Source organism: Lissotriton vulgaris, chromosome 5 (assembly GCF_964263255.1).
Source record: "Lissotriton vulgaris chromosome 5, aLisVul1.2, whole genome shotgun sequence".
Lineage (NCBI taxonomy): Eukaryota > Metazoa > Chordata > Amphibia > Caudata > Salamandridae > Lissotriton > Lissotriton vulgaris.
The window spans coordinates 1,810,949,218-1,810,975,189 of record NC_141693.1 but is presented as its reverse complement, the minus strand read 5'-3'; the positions used below and the strand labels follow the sequence as shown (position 1 = coordinate 1,810,975,189).

The 25,972-nt window shown below is 39.9% G+C and overlaps 1 protein-coding gene across 1 annotated transcript in view; it reads right to left on the bottom strand.

The window, feature by feature from the left end:
- Positions 1–893: 893 nt before the first annotated feature.
- The window catches only part of KRT222 (keratin 222), a 222,264-nt gene continuing 197,185 nt past the window's right edge, over positions 894–25,972 (bottom strand). Inside the window, exons 8-10 of the mRNA XM_086924213.1 lie at positions 12,685–12,809; positions 3,740–3,848; positions 894–2,445 (exon numbers count right to left, since the gene is read on the bottom strand). Coding sequence (XP_086780339.1) covers positions 2,229–2,445; positions 3,740–3,848; positions 12,685–12,809 — 451 coding nt within the window. The 3' untranslated portion in view covers positions 894–2,228. The remainder of the gene's footprint in view (positions 2,446–3,739; positions 3,849–12,684; positions 12,810–25,972) is intronic.

Sequence of the window (25,972 nt, the reverse complement as noted above, 5' to 3'; positions counted from 1 at the left end):
ATATGTTCAAACTACGGTTGCATTAGTTAAGAGTGAGTAGAAGAAGTAGGCAAAAATCAAACACTCACTTGGAGAATATTTTGAGAATCGAGTTGGATGGGTCTATTTAGGTTTTGTTGAAAATTACAAGAATGCCTGCATTTTGTCTAGTATGCATAGCTGTGTTTCAACGCTGTAGCTTGCAATCCTTGATCCCACACCATTGTCACTTGGTGGGAATCCTGAGGCAGCTACAAGCCCATCTTTAAATTAATTGTTATGTATGGCTCACAGACAGAGCCTCTATCATTTATTTCAGGTTCTGAATCTAATAACCCACTGCTATGACACATCAACTGTTGATAACTAAACAGGCTAGCCACTGTTATGATGTTAGAAAGGCCTTCCAGACCAGGCTCTCAGGGATCTCTTTGACTGAAAGCAGAAAGCGCAACTACAGAAGGGGGGAGAAAGGCAGGGAAGACGGTGGGCATTGGTCAAGGATAGCGGGTACGTTTTGCTTTAATCTTTGAGACAGGGATACATAACAGAGGCCCTATGATGTATGGCTCCCCTATTACTCATCTGTTACTCAGTATCTGCTGAAAGCAGGAGAAGGTGAAAATAAGGTAAGGGGATTCAGAACATACAATTACAGATGGGTAAAAAGTGAATTACGGGGATGTTTATCACCTTGGGGTTCTTAGTGCATTCACAGACAACTCGAGCTTTAATCTCATTGTCTATTTAATGTCACTTAGAACTCCTTGGTGAAAAACATCTCCGTAATTCATTGTTATTCATCTATAACTCTATATATTTGGCTCTGCTCCTTCTGCTAGGTCTTCTCTCTTGTCATGGACTGTCATGTATGAAATATCAATGCTCTCATCCTCTTTCTCCTTACACAGACAAATCTCATACATGTTTTATTTGCACCTTCAACTACACAAAATAATATCAAACACTCACCCTCATTAGGTATCTCTTTTAAACACTCTTCTATATAAAGGAGGCAAAGATAAAAAAAACTCCATGTAGCCTCCATTATTTACTCCTGAGAAACAGAAAAATATATATTGTTTAAAAAAAATAAAAGATACAATAGCAATTGTGAAATGTTACTTATTGACAAAATTGTGTAAAGACTGATAAAAAAGAGATTAATAAATTACAGTGTATGAATAAGAACATGAAAATTTCAAAATGGAAATTTTCGGTGGCACGATACAACCTATACGGTCTGAGGTGTAAACACACACCTTGACAACTAAGTTTCACCAACTTTCTGGACTCCATTTATTTTGATTTCTAAACCAATTAATACTGATTTTGCAAACTGTAGTGTTAAAACTGTTTTTTATCTCAGATTGGAGCCTTAAAATATGCTCCATATGTCTGTTAGCGTCTTCTGAAAACAGACACTTTTATGTACTTTTTGTAGCTGTCTAGATTTCAACAGTAAGGTTTGCGCTTTCCATATTACTATCATTTTAAGAAATTACTTTGCTCTGTTGTACAGAATTGACTTTGCAGACCCCATCGTTCTACTAAAACTCTACAATGAACATGGAAACCTTTGCAATGCGCCCAATATTTTTTTTATGTATTCATTAATTGGACCTAAAACAAAACTAACATATATATTTTAAGATATGTGGTTTCTCAATGTTATGAATAAAAGTAGCATTTTGAGAATATTCATTCACTTGATAAGACATGAGCGATGACATCAGTAAGTTTATTGTGTTAAATTGTGGCATTAAACTACAGTTTCTGATCTTTTCGTTCTGCAAATTTATATCAGAGTTCTCAGAAAAAAACTCTTTTGGGGTATCCTAGCACCGATTTAAGGAATTATTACCAATCTGCCAGTAATGTTTAAGGAGGCCTCAGTGTTTTACTAAAGATAACTGGATAAGTGATGGAGATCAAATAACTATTAAAATGTACATTCATACCACTAAACACGTTTTAGGGAAGTAAAAGGTTTTTGCACTTGTGTATATAACTTCATACCAAGTTTTAGAGGTTGTCATTTCTAGAAATTCTAGGCTAATTCTAGATTCCTGTTTTGTTTCCAGATGTTGGGAAATTTCTTGAAACCATTTTACCTTTTTGCCCCCATAATGTCTTATTAAGAACAGTCTACCACTCAAGTTCTTAATATAGTTTAGGATTGCATTTTTTATCATAGCATCAACCTCTCACTGTAGCTCCCTTTTCGACGGTGGTGCTGTTGCCACTTGTCACTGGGATATACTGGGAACACTGCCGGAATGTTTCATTACAAGCCTGACTTCAATATCAGGCAGGCTATCAGCCTCACTGACTGGCGAACCCTCTCCATTTAGCGGTTCGAGATGGAGGTCAAAGCGCAGGGAGGCAGACTTCTTCCTCAAGTGAGGGTTGTCCTTAAAGAATGAGCCTTCCCACTGTTTGATAACTTTGTCAACATTCTCAGTCCTGTGAAGATAAATACAACCAAGTAAGCTTACAGTCTATGCTCAAAGTTTCTGAGATTTAACTTATTACTAAACATGAAGATATGCATTAAATACCCTTCACTTACAGACGAGGTCATTATTAGTTATGAACCAAATATTTAAACATGCAATTGAATGTTCAGCTTAACCTGTGCAGTCAGCGTGATCAAAAACAAATACAGAACGTTACCTACCAAACTATCAGCAATAATGTGATTTAATACACTTCATCAACCACTCTGAGTCTCACTCACACTCTATTCAATGTGCTCATGTCATTACACAACACTTCAAGTAAACCACCAATACCTGGCATGTGCATTATGGAGAAAGAGTTTACCTTTGCTGTTGTAACTAAAGCCTCAGAGGACATACTGAATTCCATTGAGAGGCATGCCATAAGGCATTACCATGTGAGAACGGTATCATTGTTAGAGCCACTAACTTTGAGATCTAGATGCATAACCAATTGGATGGCATTTGTTTCATCATGATACCCTTTTAGTCATTTATTAATTCTATTTTAACACATACATTTGGTTATGTAGAATTCCATTGGTTTACTATAGAGAAAGTTGTATTTTAAATCTTCTTGGAAAGATTTTAAGCCAGTCTCTAACAGTTCTATGTAGCCAGAGCTGGACCGAAGAAGTATTCAATCAGTATCAGTTATAGAAGTCTCAACTCCATTTGAAGAAAGTCTAAGTTTCCGTAGAAATTTCTGCTTACCCAAAAAATGTATATTGTTAGAAATCAGAATGTCAGACTAACGTTTCAGACTTTTCAAAGCCTTTCTATCACCAGACTTACGCTGAAAATTCTTGTGATTTATGCAAAAAGTATGAAAGAAACAGCAGGAAATGCACTGTTTTTCAATAAGGACAGAATGAGAATACGCTGACACCTGCTACAGCAGAGTTGGCAAAACACTCTTGAATTTGACATGCGTCACCAAATCTTTCCATGAATCAGTGGAAAACGTTCAAAGTGAAAATGCACCATTCATACTCTAGGTAGAAGAGAATCTCTTAGTACTGTTACATGATAGTGATTCACAAGATCAAGTGTGCACTGGATTGATGGTGCAATGCTCTAAACTAACACCACATTAGCATTGTCTTTCACACACTCATATTCACCCCAAAAATCACATAGGCATCAATAAGTCGCTTAGTTCAGAGCGTGATTCTGATTCATTCACTCACATACTCTATGTACACATTTAGGCAGAACTGGATTACATCAATAGCATTTTAGCTGGAAAAGTGTCTTACTGTATGGTGCCACAAGCTTCCATGCCTTCCTTCAAAATCTTGCCATTAAGGACTGTAGATTTTTTCACAGTTTTAACCTCTTCTTCTACCTCCTCTGCGGAGGTGCCAGCTGTAATAGACCAGAAAAGATTTACTCCTGTAAAATGCAGCAATATATTATGTGTGTTCTACCTCTAACGGCCATAACCATTGTCTCGTCATCAATGTAGTGATCAAAAGTCTTTCAAGATTACCCTTCCGAATTTTCATAAAGTTTTAAAACTTTTGAAGAAAAGATCCTGAAAAAATATATTTTGGGCATAAATTCCATTAAAAAATTTACTTTCATCAGGGAACGCTGTTGCAAAAATAGTTATACAGAAAAAGTTTGCAAATTTTCTTTTTACTTCAGATGAAGGTGAAGAATTTCATAATCTTCATTAACTTTCTTAATTTTACAAAACTTAACAGATGCTTTCAATAACCCCTGTAAGAAATGTTTAATAGACCGCATTTTATTTGAAAAGCCATCTTTTCCGAGATGGAAGTCACCTCTATCCCTCATCTTGTTCTCCCCCTGCCCACCTCCTTTCTTTGCAAACTGCAGCATACAGTCAAGCTGAAATGCAATGGTTTATTTCCAATGTTATTGCAATCGACTCTTGGTGAACATTCCCTACTCCGCTAATATTAACACCATTCACAAGATTTTTCTATTGGTTCACTGAGTTCAACTTATTCACATAACAAGTTATTGTATCTAGGTATGTTCCAGCATCTCCAGATGGCTTTAGCATAGATGGTGCAGACTTATTCATGTGGTGTGTCAGCGCTTTGGTGTTAAGACAATATCATGTTTATTTTTAAATGTGCTCTGATTTGCTGGTGCAATTATACTTTTGCTCACACCATAGTAGGACTGTAGTTTTCGTAATTTTATATGCAAACAAAAGTGTGTCATATTTTTGAGTTTGGATGTGAGCCAGAAGACTTTCATATGCTACTAGGGATGCTGTTCGATTCTTTCCCAGTTTTGCTGCTCATTTGGAATTTAGCATAGGTTTGGATTTTTACCTTCTCAGTAGAACTCTGCGTTTGAGTGCCTACATGGCAATGCCTCTGTAATGCGTATTTTTGAATTCTGTAATAAAACACTTTAACTTTTCCTTCATCTTGATCTAGAACTCTGTTATTCATTGCGTCCATCTAATCAATCTTATTATCTAATTAATTGTATTTCTGAATGTTGTTGTTCCGGGAGATGCCTTAAAGCTGGGACACATTGCCTCATGAAACTGAGGATTAACACTGTCTTCAATCCAGTGAAAAGTGGGAAATCAGGCTGAGGTTAAATGTTGGTGTGTCTCTGTTTTTGGGTACCCTTCTGCTTCCAGACTGGTATTACAAACTGCTGACTACCAACCTTTGATGCAAATAAAATCCTGGAACAGAAGAACCACTGTGTAATTCTAAGATACCACAACCAAGACGTGTGGTACTAGCAGTGGAATTATCCCCCTGCCCTTCCCCAGATCCCACAATGGGGAGTGCCGTTTTATGACCTCCTAAAACTTCAACTGTGAAACGTATTACTTTTCCTTGCTTTTGCATTGTCAGCATTCTCTAATGTAGGCGCAAATTCATTGGACGCTACCCTTGTGTTCACTTCATTGGAAGCTACCGTTTTGTTTTACCTTTGTGTGGAATCTATTCTTGTGTTCTGAGCACCCTCACGGGCCAGGACCATCTTGACTGCCCACTGCAATTGCTGTTTCTCCAGATATCAGAATATAAGAACGATCACCAGGATCTGAGGTTGAGACACACTGGCCCATGGCTCCAAACCAAGGGTAGTCTGATACTGAAAAAGTGTTGATAATATTTTGACATTTAGAAATTTTCAGACCTTTTTCATCAAGACTAAACTTCTGATTCCCCACAGGGAGGCCTTGTTCATGGGAAAAGTGCTGCTTACTTTTCCTCGGTAGGCGCAGCATCACTACTCAGTCTTCCATTCTTGTTCTGCACCCCTTTACTATCTAGCTGAGTCCACCCTCTCCCAAAGCCCTACACATACATACTCAATCCCAATTTTCAACTCCCTGGTCTTTGGTCCGGATGATTGAGGGATTTCTTTTTGTTTATAAATAGTCAAAATAGAATTCAAGTGAGTATTTTTATATTCTCTTTATGTTACTTCCTGTCACCAAAGTTCCTAAGAGACCTGATTTTATGGATTAGAATGTACTTTGTAACTGTGATTGACCAGTGTTCTGCTTAATAAAAGATGACTGTTTTCTAATATTTCCTGCTAAACAAAACTTCATTTTTTAAATCCTTCGGGGGTGAGACCTTGAATTTCAACTTTTACCAAGATGAATGAGAGGTATGCTTGAGGGATCCTGCTGCACTAAACCAACTGGAACTGCAGCAACTGATCCAAGGCGAGTCCAATACCAGCATGCTAAGCCTTTAGCTAGTCATTTTTGTTTCAAGCCCTGTGCTTGCAACGCTTGAATCTTTAAGTGACTACTGTCCATCTCACTCATCAGCTCTTGAGCATGTCCACTACAGATGGTGCCCTAGGAGTATCCCAGGTGAAATGGAATGTGGTTGCTCCATGTCAAAGGCAATACATTGGCCAAATGTCCATGGACCATGGAGATCCAAATTATAGATCCAGCTTTTTAACTTGACTAATTTTTGTCATCTTTGTAAATAGTTTTATTTCCTTCTGCCTCTGTTCTCATGCCAGCTCTACCAATTATTGGGAGCTTTAACTAAAATTGCTGTAAATAATTCTGTACAGCAAGATGAGCTGGTCACAAATAGAGTGACACTGTCAATTGCTAACATGGCAGTGCCTATGCATTACACTACCTCATTTACATCAGTACCTCTGTTAATAGAAACACATTCTTACTATCCACCTGGAGCCCATGCCTCGACGCGTCTCTGTGCTTACTGTCCTTTGATGGCTGTGCTGTGTCCTCAAACTCCCTCTCTGGTCCTTCACACTCCACCTTTGCCATCTGCTCCATCATCACCTAATTGAAAATGAGTCTCATACACAGTTTCCAAATAGTCAGACACATCTCTGGTGATGCAACAAAAGGTGAATTATGTCACATGCCAATGTGACATAGACGGAGATGAGTTACTAGGAGGATGACATAACAGGGTTATTAGAAAAGAGCCTGGTGGTTTGCTAGGAGGAAGGCAGTGCCTAGTCTGCTAGGAGGGAGACAGGTGACTGCTAGGCAATGGGTGTTAGAAAGGAGACAGATTGGTTGTTAAGAAGAGGGCTGTTATTATTGGGATAGATGGATAGTTAGAAGGACGACAGAAGACTGCTGGAGCTGAGAAGAGATGGCTTTTAGGATGGAGGTGACTAGGTTGTTGTGAGCGGTGCAGGTGTGTTTTTAGCAGTGAGATAAAAGGGTTGTTAGGAGGGAGACAGAGATAGGCTGTTAGAGAAGAGACAGATGAGTTGTTAGGTTTGATAAACGCTTGTTGGCAGGAGGGAGACAGAGAGATTACCAGGACTGTGGCACATGTGTTGCTTGGTGTGAGAAAGCATGGGTAACAGACAAAACCTAGACTCAGAGGGAGTTGCTGTCTTGCACTAAAGGGCACTCTCCCAAGTTCCCCAGAATAAGCTCGGTCTCAGAGCCACGAGGTAAACAGCCTTTACAACGAAACTTTTACAACGCACTACCATTACGATGCAACCATTACAACGCAAACCATTACAACGCATTGCGCTGGGGGCGCTCTAGGATAGGGAATAGATTTAATTTACTATCCAACACCTTCCCTACTATCCACGGGGACTGGAGTTGGAATAGTAAATTAAACTATTCACTATCCAGCACCCCAAAGCGCTATGCGTTGTAATGGTATGCATTGTAAAAACTGCGTTGTAACGGCATGTGTGGTAAAAGCATGCGTTGTAACATCATACATCCCGAGCATGGCCATGTGAATTCCATGGGATGATTGATCAAGCATCAGTTACAACTCTAAACCTAGCACAATGATCAATGGTGATAATGCTTTTTGTCTAATATACCATAGGACCTACATAACTGCAGAATCAGCGTCTAGGTCCTGAATAATCAGGCATAAACACTTTGGCCACATCTCGTGTGCCCTCCTAATATTTATTTGGCAGAAACAGAGGGTTACAGTCAAATCCCTACTACCTGAACCTGCAATATTTGTGCAGGTGCTATTATATGCAAAATTACTGCTAGTAATATTGTGGAACACTGATTTAGTTATTCCCAATGTGATAGACATCCTAGATAGACTTACTTTTCAATCCTCGGTAATTTTGCATCCCAGAATTATTGTTATCCAAGTTATCACTTATCAGTAATTCAAGATGCAAAATTACCACTCCGCCATCAGTAGTTGCAATGTTAGCCTTAGTCTATGCGAAAACCATTGATAATTGTCAGGGGTTTCCTCTTCCCACAGGCAGGCACATACGAGTAAATTAAATGTGCCAATTAGGTGTAGGCCACTCTTACCATATTTTAAGGAGAGTGTACAAACACTTTACCACTGATTAGAAAGGGTAAATTTCACGGAGTCCTAAAGCCAACAAAAATGAAGTCCGGAGAGCAAGGGAGTGAAGGGAACACATTTGGGGGAATTCCATGCCAAGGTTGTCAGGTCTAACACTTATACTTTCGCCTGATCATTGAATGCCTTCAGAGTGTTTACTTAGGTGATCTCTGCTAGTGGTGGATGAAGACAAATATGTTGCACGATTATGGGCCAATAGAAAGGATCTGGGTTGGACCTCTGGCTTCAGGTAAGGCCTCCACACTAAGTAACACGCACCACATTGAATACCACACATACACACCCAGACTATGCACTCACATAACACTTGAAGACAAAAGAAGTACTGCAACCGCTGCAAATAGAAACCCCAAGGACTGGACCTTCTCCCCATTTTTACAAAGGACAGAAGAGTGGACTCCAAGAACTTGCTGGCTGGCTTCCTGTTACCTCTAGAATACAAAAGCTGCAGAAAGCCCAAAGCTCTACTGAGCCCAGCTAACCAGTTTCAACAAGAGTATACTCGCTACCTCTCCACAAATGCAAGACCAGACACTTAGAAACTTTTTTCAAAAATAACCTGAGGCTATCAACGGACAGCCGCCGGGCCGCAGGCAATCATGTCAAACTGCCGGTCAGACTCAACTTGCTGCTTTTCAGACAAGTTCCTAGTCCGAATATAGAGGACTTCACTGAGACCAACTCTGAGCATCACCCAGATGAAGATGTCTGCCCAGGCCCAACTTCAGACTTTGCCCACTTGGAGTTTTCCTGCCTTCGGTGTTGAGAGCCTTGAACTTCTCCCCGGAGCCACAGGTTCCACTGAGGACCTGCGCTTCAGCCAGCCGGCGATGAACTCCTCTTTGGATCTAGCCTGCACCCCAACACCCTAAAGACCTCATCAACAAGGACTTTTCTCCAGAAAAACAACTTAGTCCCTATCCCTGTATTCAACCCGTGCTCCATGGAAGTAGGGCTCAACTTTTTACTTTGGCCCAGTCTAACGCAACTAGATACCTGCGGCTGGCATTTTTTGCTTTTTGGAACTAGAAACACCTAAAATTTAAAAAATCATATATTCAGTTCCCTTCATCAGTGTTTTGTTATTTTGGTGTCTATATGTGTATTGAAATGAAATGAAATGAAATTTGATTTTTTAAAGCGCATGGCTGCCCTAGAGCGTCCCAGTGCTAACAAAACAGAGAACAGGAACAAACTGAGAGGGGTACTGTTACTTACAGGATCTTGGGAAAAAGAAAAGTTTTAAGAGACTTTCAAAATGGCACAACCCCGCAGGCAAATGAGGAGTTGAGCAGCTCTGTTGCTAGGGGGGCAATAGTGTCTGCAATCTGTTTAAGGATGTACATAGGCACCGGGTCAGATGGAGATCCACTATTCAATGAAGATAGGGCTTTACAAAAATCCTCCCTGGTGATACAACTAAAAGAGTCCAGCAAGGGGCCAGAGGTAGGTGCCAAGTGAGTGTTGCCACAGGAAGTAGCGACGTTCTGTGGTAGGCTATCAAGGATTCTTTGTATCTTGGTGTCAAAGAGATCCGCTAACTGATTGCACCTTGCTTCAGTATGTTCTTGGGAAGTTTCCTGGGAAGGGACCTTAAGAAGTTTTAAACGTTTCTTTCGAGGAATTAGATGATAAATTGATTTTATTCTCGAAGAAAGCCACCTGAGTTTTTTTCAGGTAGGTTTTATAGAGTCTCAGGGCAGATCGATAGGCCGCTTTATTATTAACCGCCCACTCTTTCCTCCATCTGCGTTCCAATTTTTTGCAGGTTTTTCTAAGATCTCTGAGCTCTGCAGTGTACCACGGCGATTTGAAAGTACTGCTTTTCTTAGTGACCATTTTATGAGGTAGTACCGCATTCAAGGAATTATTAAGCCAGTTACGAAAGCGTATATCTGCCACCAGAGGATCTGATTCTACACCAGGGGCAGTTTGTTCTAGGGCTAGTGTCAGCTTTTCCACGGATAACTTGGGCCAAGCTCTCTCTAGGGTGTGGGGACGTGCTGCACATATCCCCTCTGTCCTCTATATTTATAAATCAGAGTGAGATTTTTATTGTGTTTTGTTTTCTACTTTGTATCTGTTTTGGTACTGATAAAGGCTTTACACATTTCTCCTAACTTCAGCCTGTCTGCTCTGTGCTATAAGTACCAAGGGTTGAGTTTAACTCAGGTTTAAATTATTCATACATAACTAGACCAAGTAAGCAATGAGTGCCATTTTTACTTTAAGAGGACTACCATTCACTTCAACTAATAATCCACAAACTTGCATTGCTGTCCATAGAGTGGAGGTGAAGGGGGTCACTTATCCCAGCATGGTCTGTTAATGGTACTCTCCAGGGGAGGAAGTAAGAGGAGCTCAGCCAGCACCACTCACTTCCTTACTTGTGCCTACTACCCCTCCTAGGGTATAGGCCATTAACCAGGACTCTGCAGCCATCTCTGTCATAGACTTTTCTTTCAATCTGACTCCAGGTGTCTAAAACACTGATTACAAATACGCAGAGAGGTCTGTTGTAATATTGGTTACCCCCTTCGATAAAGAGGAAAACCCTGGTTACTCTAGGTTTGTCAAGCTTTGCTCTGAAAAGGGGTTTCCCCATCTGTGATTTCTACATTTTGGTTCTTAGGTTTATTGAATCTGTTCATTACAAGGCATTTTCACACCTACACACAAGGAGCCATACCGGCGCCTTAACAAGCATATCACTACCTGGAAATCTCTCTCACTTACTAGAAACACCAAACTGGTTTGGTGGTTTGCTACCACACACACAGAAACATCCGACTAGTAATGATGGGGCCACCTGCCCAGATATACCCTTGCCATATGGAGCCATATGATGCTTGGGATTGACCTATTTCAAAGTTAAGTTGATGGCAGGTGCTGATCCTGAGTGTGGAATGGACGACGGAGCTTTCTAATGTCCTGCTGCCTGGTGTTGGTGCCTTTCAAGTACTGGCTGACAGAAGGAACTGCAAAGGAACTGGGCAATGAAGGCCCCTTTACATCAAGTCGTGTGACAGATTTTTGTTTCGAGGAATTGTATACCAAACTGAGAGGGTGAACAACAGTATTATTCCAAAGAGTGAGGATGGGTGGCCGTTCGTTCAGTGTCGCAGCGGCCAAGCTCTGGAACTCCCTGCCACTGTCCCTAAGAAGCCAAAGGGACTTCTTCCCATTTAGAAAAGCCCTGAAAACCCATCTTTTCCCCAGGGTTGTCTGAGCAGCGTATGTGGTGTTAACGTTGATTTCAAGCGCCAGGATGCCCTTGGGGTGACAGGACCGCGCTATATAAGTATACATACAATACAATACAATACAATATTATTCATATTTAGCATTTACTTTTCAATGGTAGACTATCAGCAGTCAAAGAATTGTAGAAGTTTATGGTCGGGTAAAGTTGGAATTGTAGGATAACATATATGAAATATTTGATGGAAAGACTTTTATTGCAATCTTGGGTACATTTCAGAAAAGACACAATGTGTAGCATATGTGACTAGGCTTTTACTGGGGAACTTATTAATTGACAGGCTTTTAGTCTTAGCTGCGTTTTGGTCAGAATTCTATAAATGTCTTCCCTGGGTGTTTGGAGGAACAGAAACTAGAAAGGGGAATTGTATTGGGAGACAGCTTTTCTATTAATTCCCAAGGTTTATGCTGAAATGCTTGGAAGGTGATCCCGGCAAAAGATATGCTACACAATGCACTCAAATCTTGAGAAGGTGGTAAGATTTTAGTTTTTAGATTGAGCTTCAAAGAGGCGAGTATTATCTCACAAATGTTTCTGTCTTGTGACAGGACCTCCGTATTATGGTGACAAGTGTTATGAAGTATTCATCTGGTCTTAAGTCAATGTGAAGGTTAGCTCTACAACAGTAATATTTAATGATGTGGAGGCGCATAGCATTTAGGATTATAACTGAGTCTGGTCCTAAAGAAGGCTACTGGGATGAAAAGGTTATTTTCACGGATACGGACATGCAAATGCCATTTTTATAGTAAAGGATCCCACAAAAATGGCAACAATGTTGACCGTCAGTTTTACTAATAGAAGTTGAGAGGATATCTTTCACATCATCTGGGACACATACCTAGAATCAAATTAATGAAGCAGATGTGGACTCTTTAATTGTATTGGAGCCTCTGCTTCAATTCTGGAAACTTCATAATAGTTCAATAAATGAGAATTTTTTTTATGTACATATTCTGCTCCTGATTTTTGCTAATTATTATTTTATGTATGATAAAAGTAATAAGGCTACACCAAATGGTTATTTATAAAGTTCTCAAATACCATTCTAATTTAGTATTCACGCTTTAAGAAAATGTTCAACAATACTAAATACGCCCACAAATATTACCTATAGCATATTTTGCAGTTACGCCATTTGGAAGCTCCTTCGATTGAGAGATAATTTCAGCGTTGATTTGCCTGGAGTTTATTTCTGCATTTCCATTTTCCCGATTATGGTTAAAACCAAGAAACCTACACATATTAAAAGAAACAGTTCACAATATTAAAAAGGATTACATACTGCAATTCTATAAAATTAGACTTAGAAGTACACACCAGATACATTCTTAGAAGAACTTACATTTTTTAAGTTTCAAAATACTAAATACTAACAGGATATCACCAACATTTATGTTAAAGTTATTCCTTAATAGTTGATGAGGTAGGTTTATAATAGCATTACAATTGTAGTTGGAAGAAAATTCCCAACCGAAGAACTCCTCACACTTTCTAGAGGAATGGCCAGTGCAACAAGAGCATTTTGGTAAGTTTTCCTTTTTGTACATCTATTTCTAGTAAGTGGAAACAGAATGAACAGGGCCATGTATAATCATAGCTCTATATGGCATTTTCCTCTCCGATTATGGCAAAATTAATGTGGTGCTGGATACAGACACAGAGAGGTGGTGCACAAGTGCAGGCGCAAATCTTTTCTGCCACTGAGGCAACCAAAATGCACAGCGAAGCACCTAGGTTTTCCTTTTTCTAATAGAAAAGAGGATGACGGTGTACTTTTCGGATGTATGACGTTACAACGCATACTTTTACAACGCCTACCTTTACAACGCATTTTTTACACCGCAACATCCATTACAACGCATACCATTACAACGCATGCCATTACAACAAATTCTTTGAAACTACCTTTACAACGCATTCCGCTACAAAGCATACTACATTTACAACGCATACCATTACAACGCATAACATTACATTGCAGGTAAGGTAAGTATTGGATAGTGTAGGGGTTAAAATTACTATTCTAACTCCAGGGGTTGCAACAGTAAGGTAAGTGTTGGATAGTGTAGGGGTAAAAATTACTATTCTTAATCCAGGGGGTGCAACAGTAGGGTAAGTGTTGGATAGTGTAGGGGTTAAAATTATTATTCTAACTCCAGGGGGTGCAACAGTAGGGTAAGTGTTGGATAGTGCAGGGGTAAAATTTACTATTCAAACTCCAGGGGGGGCAACAGTAGGGTAAGTGTTGGATAGTGTAAGGGTACTATGTGTTGTAATGCTATGCGTTGTAATGACTGCGTTGTAATGGCATGCGTTGTAGTGGTGTGCGTTGTAGTGTCATGCGTTGTAATGGATGCGGTGTAAATGCATGCGTTGTAATGGATCTTGCGTTGTAAAACTTTCGTTATAATGGTAGTGCGTTGTAAAAGTTGCGTTGTAAAGGTTGTTTCCCGTACTTTTCAGCTACAGTCAGTCTGTAAATGTAGTCTGAAAAGCTGTACGAAAGTAAAGAAAAAAAGGAGAAGCGTGTTTTCCTATATTTTAACTAGTTTAATGCAAATATCGCCTCCCTAATCTCAATACCATTGAAACATTTTATGCTTAACATGCTAGTTACCAGACATTCAACTGGAATCTAAGACTATAAACCCATACAGTAAGCCAAAGCTGGTGGAGGCTTATCTCCGGCAGCATTAAATAAATGTAGTAAGAGCATCACCACAAAGTACAGGTAGAAGTGAGTGGAAACTAAAGACAGTTTTCACTGTCAAATCAAACTGCTGCAAAAATGCCTCCCAGTGATAAGAAATCCCTTGGCACAGATGGGGCTCCATTGCTAAAAGGGTTAAGAAGGTCAGAATGCACTTTTGTGAGCATACCTACTGTCGGCTTCAGGACTACTTGGGACTTCAGTGAAGATGAAGGCGGATTTTGTCAGTGAATCAAGTAGTGTTTGGTTTCTGGCTTCAGCATTCAGTCTGGGCTCCAGAGAAGAGTCTATTGTTGTCGCCGGGCAGCATTTTGACATTAGTGCACCACCATATAGAGGTGATTGATTATAGAGAAACACTATGATGGAGAGGGTCTTCAATCCCTCATGGCTGCCTCCTGGTAATTTTCAAAGTAAGCATTCCAATCCTTCATAGTTTGTTTTCCCAGGTGCACGTGATTCCACTTCGTCACTGTAGGGTATTTAAATCACTATAACTTCTATAACTATAACTATGCTTCGTAACGCTCTCAGACAGATTGCTGTGAGTTTTCTCCCTAGTCTTTTATGGCCATTATTTGTCCTTGAAATATATTTCAGGCTACTCTTGTTTTAGTACCCTGTCTTCCACACTCTTCCAGTTTCCCTCTACCTTGGGTATTGTTATTCAGCCTTTGGATGGATTGGCTTAGTCATCTGCAACTCCCTACTTGAGGTTTTTAAAGCCCCTGGCCTTTTTCCTCCAGATTGGCAATGTAAATGTAAATGTAGTGCTTTTATATAGCGCCCGAATCACCCCCGAAGGGGTCTCTCAGGTACCGCTGTGGAACCCTTCCTGGCCTTTCCCTGTGAAGTGCCCGCTCCTGGACACCCCCAAGGTGAAGCCAGGCATCCTAGCACTGTTGGGGCCGTTGTGGAGATTTAGCAAGCTATTGCCCAGAGTTGCAGAGTGGGACCCATGATTAGAATAGGCACAGAGGCGAGAATTATCAGGTCCGGGGAAATTGAGCCCAAGACCCGCCGAGGTGGGAATTGAACCCTGGTCTGGGCCAGACCTCTGCATCAGGGTCTGCCGCTCTAACCATTGACAGTGGTCCCTACTCGTGGACACAATGGTATACTGAGCTAATAATCACACACCTGGTAAGTGTTATGTCTTTTGTCCAGCCGGACAAGGAATTTATTTAACAATTTTCTTAATAAAACTGAATGAACACATTAATAACAAGTGGGCACAGCCGTGACCCACAACATTCAGAGAAAACAACGAACAGAATGGTAAAAGGAGCAAAGCAAAAATATGTATGTGTACTTGTAGTCAGTGTTACAGACAGAGATTGTTATAACCACACCATTGCATTTCACAATATTTTAAATGTCATATTGCATAAGGGGTTTTTTTGGTCGACGACGTTTCGATGCCTGAGTTAAATGAGGGACATCATCATCAGTACAAAAATATAGTCATTGTTGTCTTTAAATATTACACTGCCTTTTAACGCGATTGCGTATTACAACAGGCAAATCATCGGATCCGCAGATACCATGAACATAGGAGGAATCGGTACTGCCTTGTCCAGCGTGGAGAGTCGTCTGGATCGGGAGCGTAATAGCTCGGTATGCAGAAGTCGGCGGCGCTGTGGCAGATGGTGGGGTTCTGGTGTTCCCACCATCTGCCACAGCGCCGCCGACTTCTGCATACCGAGCTATTACGCTCCCGATCCAGACGACTCTCCACCCTGGACAAGGCAGTACCGATTCCTCCTATGTTCATGGTATCTGCTGATCCGATAATTTACCTGTTGTAATACGCAATTGTGTTAAAAGGCAGTGTAATATTTAAAGACAACAATGACTATATTTTTGTCCTGATGATGATGCCCCTCATTTAACTTAGGCATCGAAACGTCGTCGACCAAAAAAAACCCTTATGCAATATGACATTTAAAATATTGTGAAATGCAATGGTGTGGTTATAACAATCTCTGTCTGTAACACTGACTACAAGTACACAGACATATTTTTGCTTTGCTCCTTTTACCATTCTGTTCGTTGTTTTGTCCGAATGTTGTGGGTCACGGCTGTGCCCACTTGTTATTAATGTGTTCATTCAGTTTTATTAAGAAAATTGTTAAATAAATTCCTTGTCCGTCTGGACAAAAGACATAACACTTATCAGGTGTGTGATTATTAGCTCAGTATACCATTGTGTCCACGAGTAGGGACCACTTTTTTTTTGTAGCATGATACTGCCCAAGGTCCCTATGGCATACCTTTTGGGTTCCCTTGTCTTTCCTAAACACACGCTCTAACCATTGAGCCACACTTCTTTGTGTGCTATCACTGACTGGAATATTGAATACCAGGAGGGACTGCCATATCTTTATTACCAAAAGCTTTAATTCTTGGCATATTAACAGGGCTGCCCATGTGGAACAAAAACATTTTAGTCCATTGAGCAGTAAATTAGGACAGACCACCTAGAGAGTGCCAAAAAGATTCTTCAGCTCTAGATCTTCCTTCTGAAGGGCATGGCTCAACAGGTAGCAGGTGTGTGCATGTGCAGTTTGTGAACTAAGTTTATTTTGTGGTTCCTGGGGGTGAGACCTGTCATTACGTCTGCTCTAATTGTACAGTGACCACTGACCAATATCAACAAGAGGTTTGGCTTGCAGAGTTATCAGTTCATTTATGATGTCCAGATCTATGTTTCCCTCCAAGGAAGCCCTAATACAAACCTGGACTATAGAACCACCTGCCCAAAGTGACTTGATAGAGGTAAAATGGCCACACTTAGTTGGTATAATGATGTGCTCACATCAGCAGAATAGAAAGCACATGTAAATGCCCCCATCACCTAAGAACCCAATCACAGTGTAATGTCTGACTGCACTTTCAACATCAGGGTGCTAGAAGTCTCAGAAAGAAAGGACTATGTTTCTCAATCTAAAGTCACCCAGGTCCTGATTGCAAGTCAGACAGGAAAGAATTACTTATAGAATTCTGCCTGATCAGGAATGAACAGGTTTTCCCAGGTGTGGAAGCACAAGACCAGAATATAACAGCCGTAATTCCGACCAGTAAAATCGCATGAGACTTTCGCTGCAACAGCACCCAAGCTTCATTCCTCGACTTTATTTCTGCCAAGGAGGGAACATTCAATGCCCCCCACCACAAGTAATCTTTCCCTTTCCTCCTCCACTCTTCACACCTGTTTCGCTCAGAGCAGATGGTAAATGTGTGTGTTAAATCCTATACTATTGCGAATTCCATGTGGTTTTACACCAGGAAAATCTGATTCCACTCAGCTATTCCCCATTCCATGGGGTGTAATTCATAATTCCATGGTATTGGCACAGTATTACTGAGTGGTAACAAATTTCGCAATCAGAGTTTGCACCCCGTCAGTACCAGGCAACTTGTACTTACTCAGGGGTAAGATAGGTGTCCATCCTTGAAAAGCACAGTCTGAAATTACAGGCTTATCTTCCTTTCCTAGACATGTTTGGACTATCTCAGCATGGATAGCCTGACCAGCCACTCTCAGTGGCAACACACCACATGCAGAAAGGCAACACATTTTCTCAAATATCACATTTTTTATAGGTTCTGATAATTATCTAAAACCATAATAATGTTGCCACAAAATCGATCTAGATTCACAATCTTATCAAAGAGGAAATGTTATATTTTATGCATCTACATTAGGCCAATACATTTAGCTAGAAATAATTCTAAGTGGGTTCCAGATAGAACTTAAACCAAATCTATTCAGTGAAATGCTACAATATATTAAACATACTCTCAGGGATTTAACAACTGAAATAGCCAGTTGTAGGCAGCATACACAAAAATGTAAAAAGGATTTCCTTGATGAACTCAATCAGCCTGTGAGTAAATATAAATCTGAGGTACAAATATAAATGGGGTATTCATGAGTACAAGAATAAAGTCTCATATGTATATTTGGAGGGAGGAATATGGAAAAGAAATGTAAAGGAAACCATTGTTGTTGAGTGAAGTCAGCAGTGGATCGAAGCAATATCCACAAAAACAAACACGGAAGCAGGTTTGGGCTTGGAGCGAGGAACCATTTACATCGAAACAGATGCCTTTTTAGAGAAGAACATGCAAAAACAGCCACTTTCACAGGAAGCCAAAAAGGAAGGAGTTTGTCCCCGAACTAGGCAGAAGAATAATTGACAAACTACAATATATTGGAAATGGAAAGAAGAATTCTGCTTGGTTATACAATGTGGGGAGACGTGGCTTGCACCCACAAAAGATGGCATAATTTGTGTGGCTCTCTGGGCGCCGAGGGAAGACCTTTCCATAAGGCGACAGCTTCTGCCTTTGCCGTTTGCTGCCAAAAGCATATTTACAGTTACAATGATTCAGAGCATCGCCTCGTTGCTCCTTTACCTGAAACAAAGGTCACTCCTGCTGTATTTTCTCTGTGATGCATTCCTTACCTCATAGCGCCCACCATCTTTACTTGTGGCCGCGATGACAATGACGCATGGTGGCTGATGAGAGCTTCATGAGACATCCACTGCGTACATTATAGATATAAATCTACTGCAACCCTCTCCCCGGCTATATTATTAGCTCTGAGTACGTTCTTCAGTGGAAATGGCGTTTTGTTTCTTTTCTCATATGGCTCCGTCAGGTTTTGGCTTTTGGTGTTCATACCTTGCCACACCGTAAATGATCCCTGCCATATATGTATTTCCTTCAAATTAAACTATTCCTTTAGAATACACTGACTTGCTTAGAATTTTCCCATCAGCTAGGTCGATGAAGAAGATTTCTTGGTCTGGCAATAACATTTACTTTTCGCACAATATGCAAAAAATGCGACAGACAGACGCAAAGCATTTTTTTCCATGAGACCAGCCCTCAGTTCTCTTGGAGATCGATATGGCCTTTCCATCCCTGTTTGTTTGAGGTCACTTATAAAAAGAAAGCTTCTACCTTCAAGAAGCCTTCACGTCTGAAAGAGTTTACAGTTGTCAAGCTGATGCCATGGATATATCCAGATCTACTAAACCGTGAAATGTTTACACTTCTCATTTTTAGGTGTCTCTTCTTTAAAATAACAATGTTTGGCACGCATTATTGTTTATGTTATTATTAATCGTTTGTATTTACTTCTTTCAATGTTATCTCAATTAACTTTATATTTCCTTCATAGGTTTTATATTTCTGTTTGCATCATTGCTGTTACTCATTTAAGTCTCCCTTGAGCCCTCTTTCCAGATCCTGGATGTGTCAACCTTCCATTTGGTTTCAAAACCCCAGACTTTTTGAAAATATTTTTTGGGTATGTCCCTTTTCCCTTATGTAGACTTATTTTATTGTATGCATAATATCTTTTGTTTATCTATTTGTTCCTATTATTCACCACTATCTCTTTTCTCAGTTCTGCATTTAACGCTCCTTCCCTTCAATTCCTCTTTCATTTACTTTTCACTTCACTCTCGGTCTAGTTTCTTATTCTTTCTCTATTTACTAATTTATCACTTCATATTACCTCTTTATGTCATTAAAATTGCATCTTGGAATGTCAAGGGCCTAGGATCACCTATTAAAAGGCAACAGTTTTAACACATTTATCCAATCCCACAGCTGACATTGCTCTCATACAGGAGTCTCATCTTACAGTATCAGAGTCCTTAAAAATGGAGAGAGGGCGTATTGGTAACGTTTATTTTTCACCAGGTAATGGTAAATAGAACTGGGCTGCTACCTTAGGTCATAAATCTCTCAATGTTGTTTGATATCACAAGAAACTGATACTGAAGGAAGATGGTTACTCACTAATCTTATTATTGACAATGTTCCTGTTTCTATGTTTAACGTAAATGGTCCCACCACTACAGATTGCCAATTCTGGTCAGATGTTACCGCAAAAAATATGCAATGTCCGGGAGACCATTTTACTTTTGCAGGTGACTTTAATCAGATTGTTGACCCCTTTGTTGATAGAAATTCCTCTTCTTTGTTTTTAGCAAACAAATCACAAATTGTTTTTTTTCAAGCTTTTAAACAACATGAACTTACTGAGCTTGGAGACTCTTCAAACCCACGCTTCGAGAATACACATATTATTCACCTGCTCATCATACACAGTCACAAATTGATTATATCTTCATTTCACACACTCTCTCAAACCATCCACTCTGCTGAGATTTTAATCTCTGACCATGCTCCTTGTCAACATTGATACATTTGTTTCTAAAGCATTAGCCCTTCGATTAGAATCTTTTTTTTTCAAACGTCTTGGGAAAGAACAATTCCGTTTCATAAAAGGGAGCTACCTATTCATAATCCACATTTAATGTTTGATGTCTTATCTAAATACATTTGTTTAACAAGGATCCCCTCTTTCACCCTTTCTTCCTAACCTTGCATTGTAGCCCTTCCTCTCCAGTATCAGGGAAAATCCTGATATCCATGGCGTTTCTTGGAACACTCAACAAATCAAATTGGGTGTCTATATAGATAATATTCTCCTATTTATATCACAACTTCCATGTTCAATCTCTGCTTTTTTACGTGAAGTTGTTGCTTACTCTCATGTTATAAATTAAATAGTGATAAATGTGAAATTCTAGCTCTTAACAAATAGACTTTTAACTAAGATTTCTTAGCCACCAACTTCTCCTTGAACTCTTCAACAATTAAATACTTAGGTGTATGGTTTTCCCAATCACTCAAAACTTCCATTTCATTAAGTCTTGAGATTGCTCTATGTTTTCCAAATTCATTTGGGTGAAAAAAACACCCAGATTAGATATTCGGACATTAACTGCAGAAACTGATTATGGCGGTCTTTCCCTTCCAAATTTGAAAGATTATTATTATGCTTATTTTGCACAGTATTTAGAGAGATTTAAGAACGGGAACGCAGCAACTAGTTGTTTTATAAATTTTTTCTTTGATTTGATATGTTCAGAAATTCAAATTCCATCCCCTTTGTTTGTACCGAAATCTCCCAAATTTGTGCGGTACAAAATCCTAAATTGTTTTTTTAAACGACGTAATGCAATGCTTAAGAGATATTCACTTCCACCCTTTCATTTACTAACTCCCTTAATTGGAGTGTTTTCCTTTTTAAAGATTAAAATCGATCCCATTGTTATAGAAAATTGGGGTCGGGCTGGGTTTAGAACATTAGCTGATTTTTTGGTCCGCGGAACTTGGCTGTCTGTTAACGAGATGTCGGGTCGAATTATGGGCAATTTCCTGCTAATCGGTTCCTATTCTAATTTAATTTATCCTATGTTGGTGCAATTAGATCCCGGTACCATTTCGAATTATACTTCCACTCTTGTTTTAGATCTTTTTGTTAATAACTTGGAGAAGAAACCCGGAGCATGGAAACAGTGTCTGAGACAAAGTCAGGAGGTAGAGCTGACTGCTAAAGCTATCCGTAAATGGTACAGTCAGGAAAATTTAATATTGTCAACGGCAATATGGAAAACCATTTATCAGTTTAATTTCTGTGTACTGCGTGGCGCCAATTGGCGTAGGATGCTGTATTTTAGCAAGTGGCTATTATATCGTACACCAGTAATAATTGCTAAAATGTATAATAATGCTTCTGCTTTCTGTTTTAGACATTGCAATTGCGAACAAGCCAATTGGTCACACATTATAGTGTTTTGTCCTAAAATTAAGCATTTCTGGGAAGAAATTATTGTTTTTTTAAAAACCTATTGTAACTTCTCAGTCCCATTGAATGCAATTATAGTTATTATTTGGTTATGATCCTGATTGTACATTTTCAAGTCACTTGGCAAAATTGATTTATATTATAATGGCCGTGGCTAGATCTTTACTATTGCAGAATTGGCTTTCAACCTATATCCCGACGCTGCAGGAATGGTTGGAAAAAATGAAAAGGGTTAGGAAAAGTGAATTGTTATATGCTCAAAGAGTGGGGGGTATTAGAAAATTCGATCAAATATGGGGATGCTATTTTGAGTAAACTGGTTTGACATTATGTTAAGTTGAAACCAAATGTAATCTCTATCTTGCTGTGATTTTCCGTGTTTTTCTTTTTTTGATCTATGCTGCATTAAACCTGAATACTTCACAATAAAAATTTATAAAAAAAAAAATAAAAAAAAAAGAGATTGCTCCCAAAAATTATCCACTTTAGTTAATCGTTGGTATCCATTAAATCTTTCCTGGTGGGGTCACCTTGACACCATAAAAGTAGTTATCGTTATTTCCAATATTCCATTGTTCAGCCCTTCCAAATTCTGTAAGCAAATCAAAAATCATAGATCTGATGTTAGCAGTGGTCTTCCAATAAATAACAAGGAATCAGAAAGATTTTACCCATATATCTTTTCAGTCCTGGTGGTATGCTATTTGTTACATTCACAGACTTCACCTCACTTATGTTCATCCTCTTTCAATCATTATTCAATGTGCTGCCCTACGGTCTCCGATTAATACTTTTTTAGATCGACAAGCCAAGTCCTCTTTTCAATGCCAAACCCTCACAGATGAAGTATGTCAACCTCCTTGATTTTCCTATCTTTCATACATAAAACATATGAATTTTTTCATTTTGCTTTAATTACTTGAATGCATAGCTTTTATTTCATACTACTACTAGATTACATTTATTTTGGACCTTGTGTATTATTTTTCCCACATTGTTCCCATTTTAGGTCTTCCCTTCCTCCTTCCTGCCCCAACTGTATTTTCCATCATTTGAAGTGACTGCATTATCTTGTTGTACCCTGTTTTTATATGATAAACCTTTGTTTTTAACTGGAAAAAAGTGCATACAATGTGTACCAATGAGCAACATCAAACCCTTTAAGTGCAAAACACTATTTAGGTACACAAGGAATTTTAGAGTTATGGTTTTTTTCTGAGGTGCTAGAAGAATTTAAGAAATACAAAACTCAATATAAAGAATGTCATGAAATTATCTATTTTTACCCTCAACTAAATTGTAAAACACTTGATATCTCTGAGGCACTCAGAACGAACAACTTAGCACAATTTCATTATTATAAGATCAAAGTAGAAAACAAATGGAAATAGGTTCACTTAAAAGGGCAGAACCCCATCTAGTTCAAAGTTCAAAACTGCTGACAATATGGAGAGAGTGAGCAAAAAGCAATGGATTCAGACCCAGATCTCCGTACTGGGGGTGAATGTTTGACATTGTTCAGCATTTCGTCCATCAATTGTTCGTTTTACATTTGTCGACCTAAGTGGGAGCGGAAGGCCCAGACGTAGGTCCTGTGCTCGCCATGCCACTTGAGTCAAGCTAGCCTGGCTGATGAGGGGTGATACCCCAAAACCGGTCCCAGGGTGCTGATTTCCAGGCCAGGGAAGACCTAGCCTGGCATCTTGGGCTGGACTGGACTGTTCCCAAGGGGGAGCAGGGTCAAGACAGATTTGCATATGGCTCGGTCTGAACTGGAATGGCATGGCGAGTAAAAAATAATTGATTTAGGCTCACATCTCTGTTCTGGGGTGAATATTTGACTGTGTTCAGAATTCCGTTTATCAATTGTTCTTTTTTGCATTTGTCGCCCTAAGTGGCAAGGGTATAACCAGACGTGGGTCCCGTTATCAGCATGCCACAGGAGTCAGGCTAGCCTGGCTGGTGAGGGGGTGATATCTCGAAACCGGTCCCAGGATGCTTGTTTTCAGTCCAGGGAGTATCTGCCTGGCAGCTTAGGGCTGGACTGGACTATTCCCTTGAGGAGCAGGGTCAAGGCTGATTTGCATATGGGTGGGTCTAAACTGGAAAGGCAAGCAAAAAAAACGATGGGTTTTGGCCCAGATCTCTGTATTGGGGGTGAATGTTTGACATTGTTCAGCATTCCTTCGATCAATTGTTCTTTTTGCAATATGGAGAGAGTGGGCATAATGTACTGCTTCGATTATATTGTAGATACAAACAATTAAAAGACACAAATTAACATGTAGTGGGAGAGTTGCCATATACTGCAGTATACAGCTATAGTGAAATGCAGATTAAAAAGATGGTATTTCTACCAACTGGAATTTCTGGTCAACTGAATGTCCTGTGTGTGAGACTAATAATCTTTGACATTTTCTTTTATAATCTCCTCCTATGGCTGACTTTCTCAAAGCAAATTACACTATTCTAGGCATACACCAAAGAGACAAATGATTGCTTAAGGGTCCCCAAGGAATGCTGGTTTCCAGGGACAAAAATCAATATTTTCAATTCACATCCAAAACTTCAAGAGAAGGATATAGAGAGTGTATTGCAGATACTTTTACAACAGGAAGATCCTAAAGTGAAAAGTGATGCAATTACTGCAAATAATCCTGTACCAGAATTTTTTCAGATTGGAGACAAATATGACTGAGTGATAGTGGCAACAAAGAAGCCCAATTTGGCTCTGGACTACACGGACACATTGATGTACAAATTTGAGAACGACCTTATAAACATTGAAGGATGAACCAGAAAGACTGTACAATGGAACAGATATGTAGACTTCTGTGCCAAGTGCTTACCAAAGATTGCAAGAGTTCAGGAGAAGATAGTGCCCTTCTCAGGCAGAATTCTGTTAGATGCCACACCAGCACCTTGTTAAGTACCACAAGTGTTCACACACTTGTGGTTACCCGGAGGGGTGTTGTATAACCTGATTTGAGTGTCAGTCGAGAAAGGCATCAGCCCTGGGAAAAAGCTGTCAAACTTTGGCTTCTGGCATGGACAAGACTTGTAAACTGCTGTTACAAGTGAAAGATGCCTCACAACACATTCCCTTATTTTTAGGTCTCGCAGAGAGACCTATTGCAGTCAAACCACAAAGCTGACTTCACAATGCGGATTTGTAGAAGTGCACGTGCTCGTGACCGCGCTTCTATCCCCCTGCCTTGCTCTTCAAAGGCTCCCCTTACCATTTGCTCCTGCCTCCCCGCCCACTGGTTCACACCGCCAGGCCGTGACTCGCATTTCTGCCCAGCAGCTTCAAAGGGATCTGCTTCCCCGCCCACTGCTTAACACTTCACGGCCTGGCGGCCGTGACTCGCAGTTCTCCTTCCCCCTCCCCACAGCAATGCCAAGAGCTTGTCACAGTTGATGTGTTCTCTTTTGTTAGATCTCACGGGGCGTGATTTCCCTCTTTCACCCTGTCTCCTCTTTTGTTCTTTCTCTTGTGCCCTCGCTTGCTATTTTTTCTTTTCCCTAATCCCCAACCTCGTATCCCTATTTTGCTCGTCATCCCGCCCTGGTATTATTTTCTCCTTCCTCTCACTCTTCACATTTCTGTCTGCTACCTCTTTCATTTGTCTTATTTCTCTTGACATCCCTGTCTGTTCCTTCAACAGACTGTCTTTGTTTTCTCAATTTGCTCTTACCACGTTTTCTCCTCGCTCTGGCACAAAACCTCCTCTTTTCCTCCCTTTCCCTGCCTCACCTTTCTGTTTTCACCTGTATGACTTTCTTTTCTTCTATTTCCATCTTTCTCCCATCTGTCCTTTACTCCATTCACACACTGTACTCCACCCCCCCCTTTCTTTAAAATATTTCTTTATTGTTTAAGCCAAATCTTTGTAGGGCACATACAAATATGTCATTCACAAGCCCATGCCCTTCCCACCTCCCATCAGTACATATTAGCACTTAACTAGACTCTTAGGAATAATGGGGGGGGGGGCTCCCAGGGGC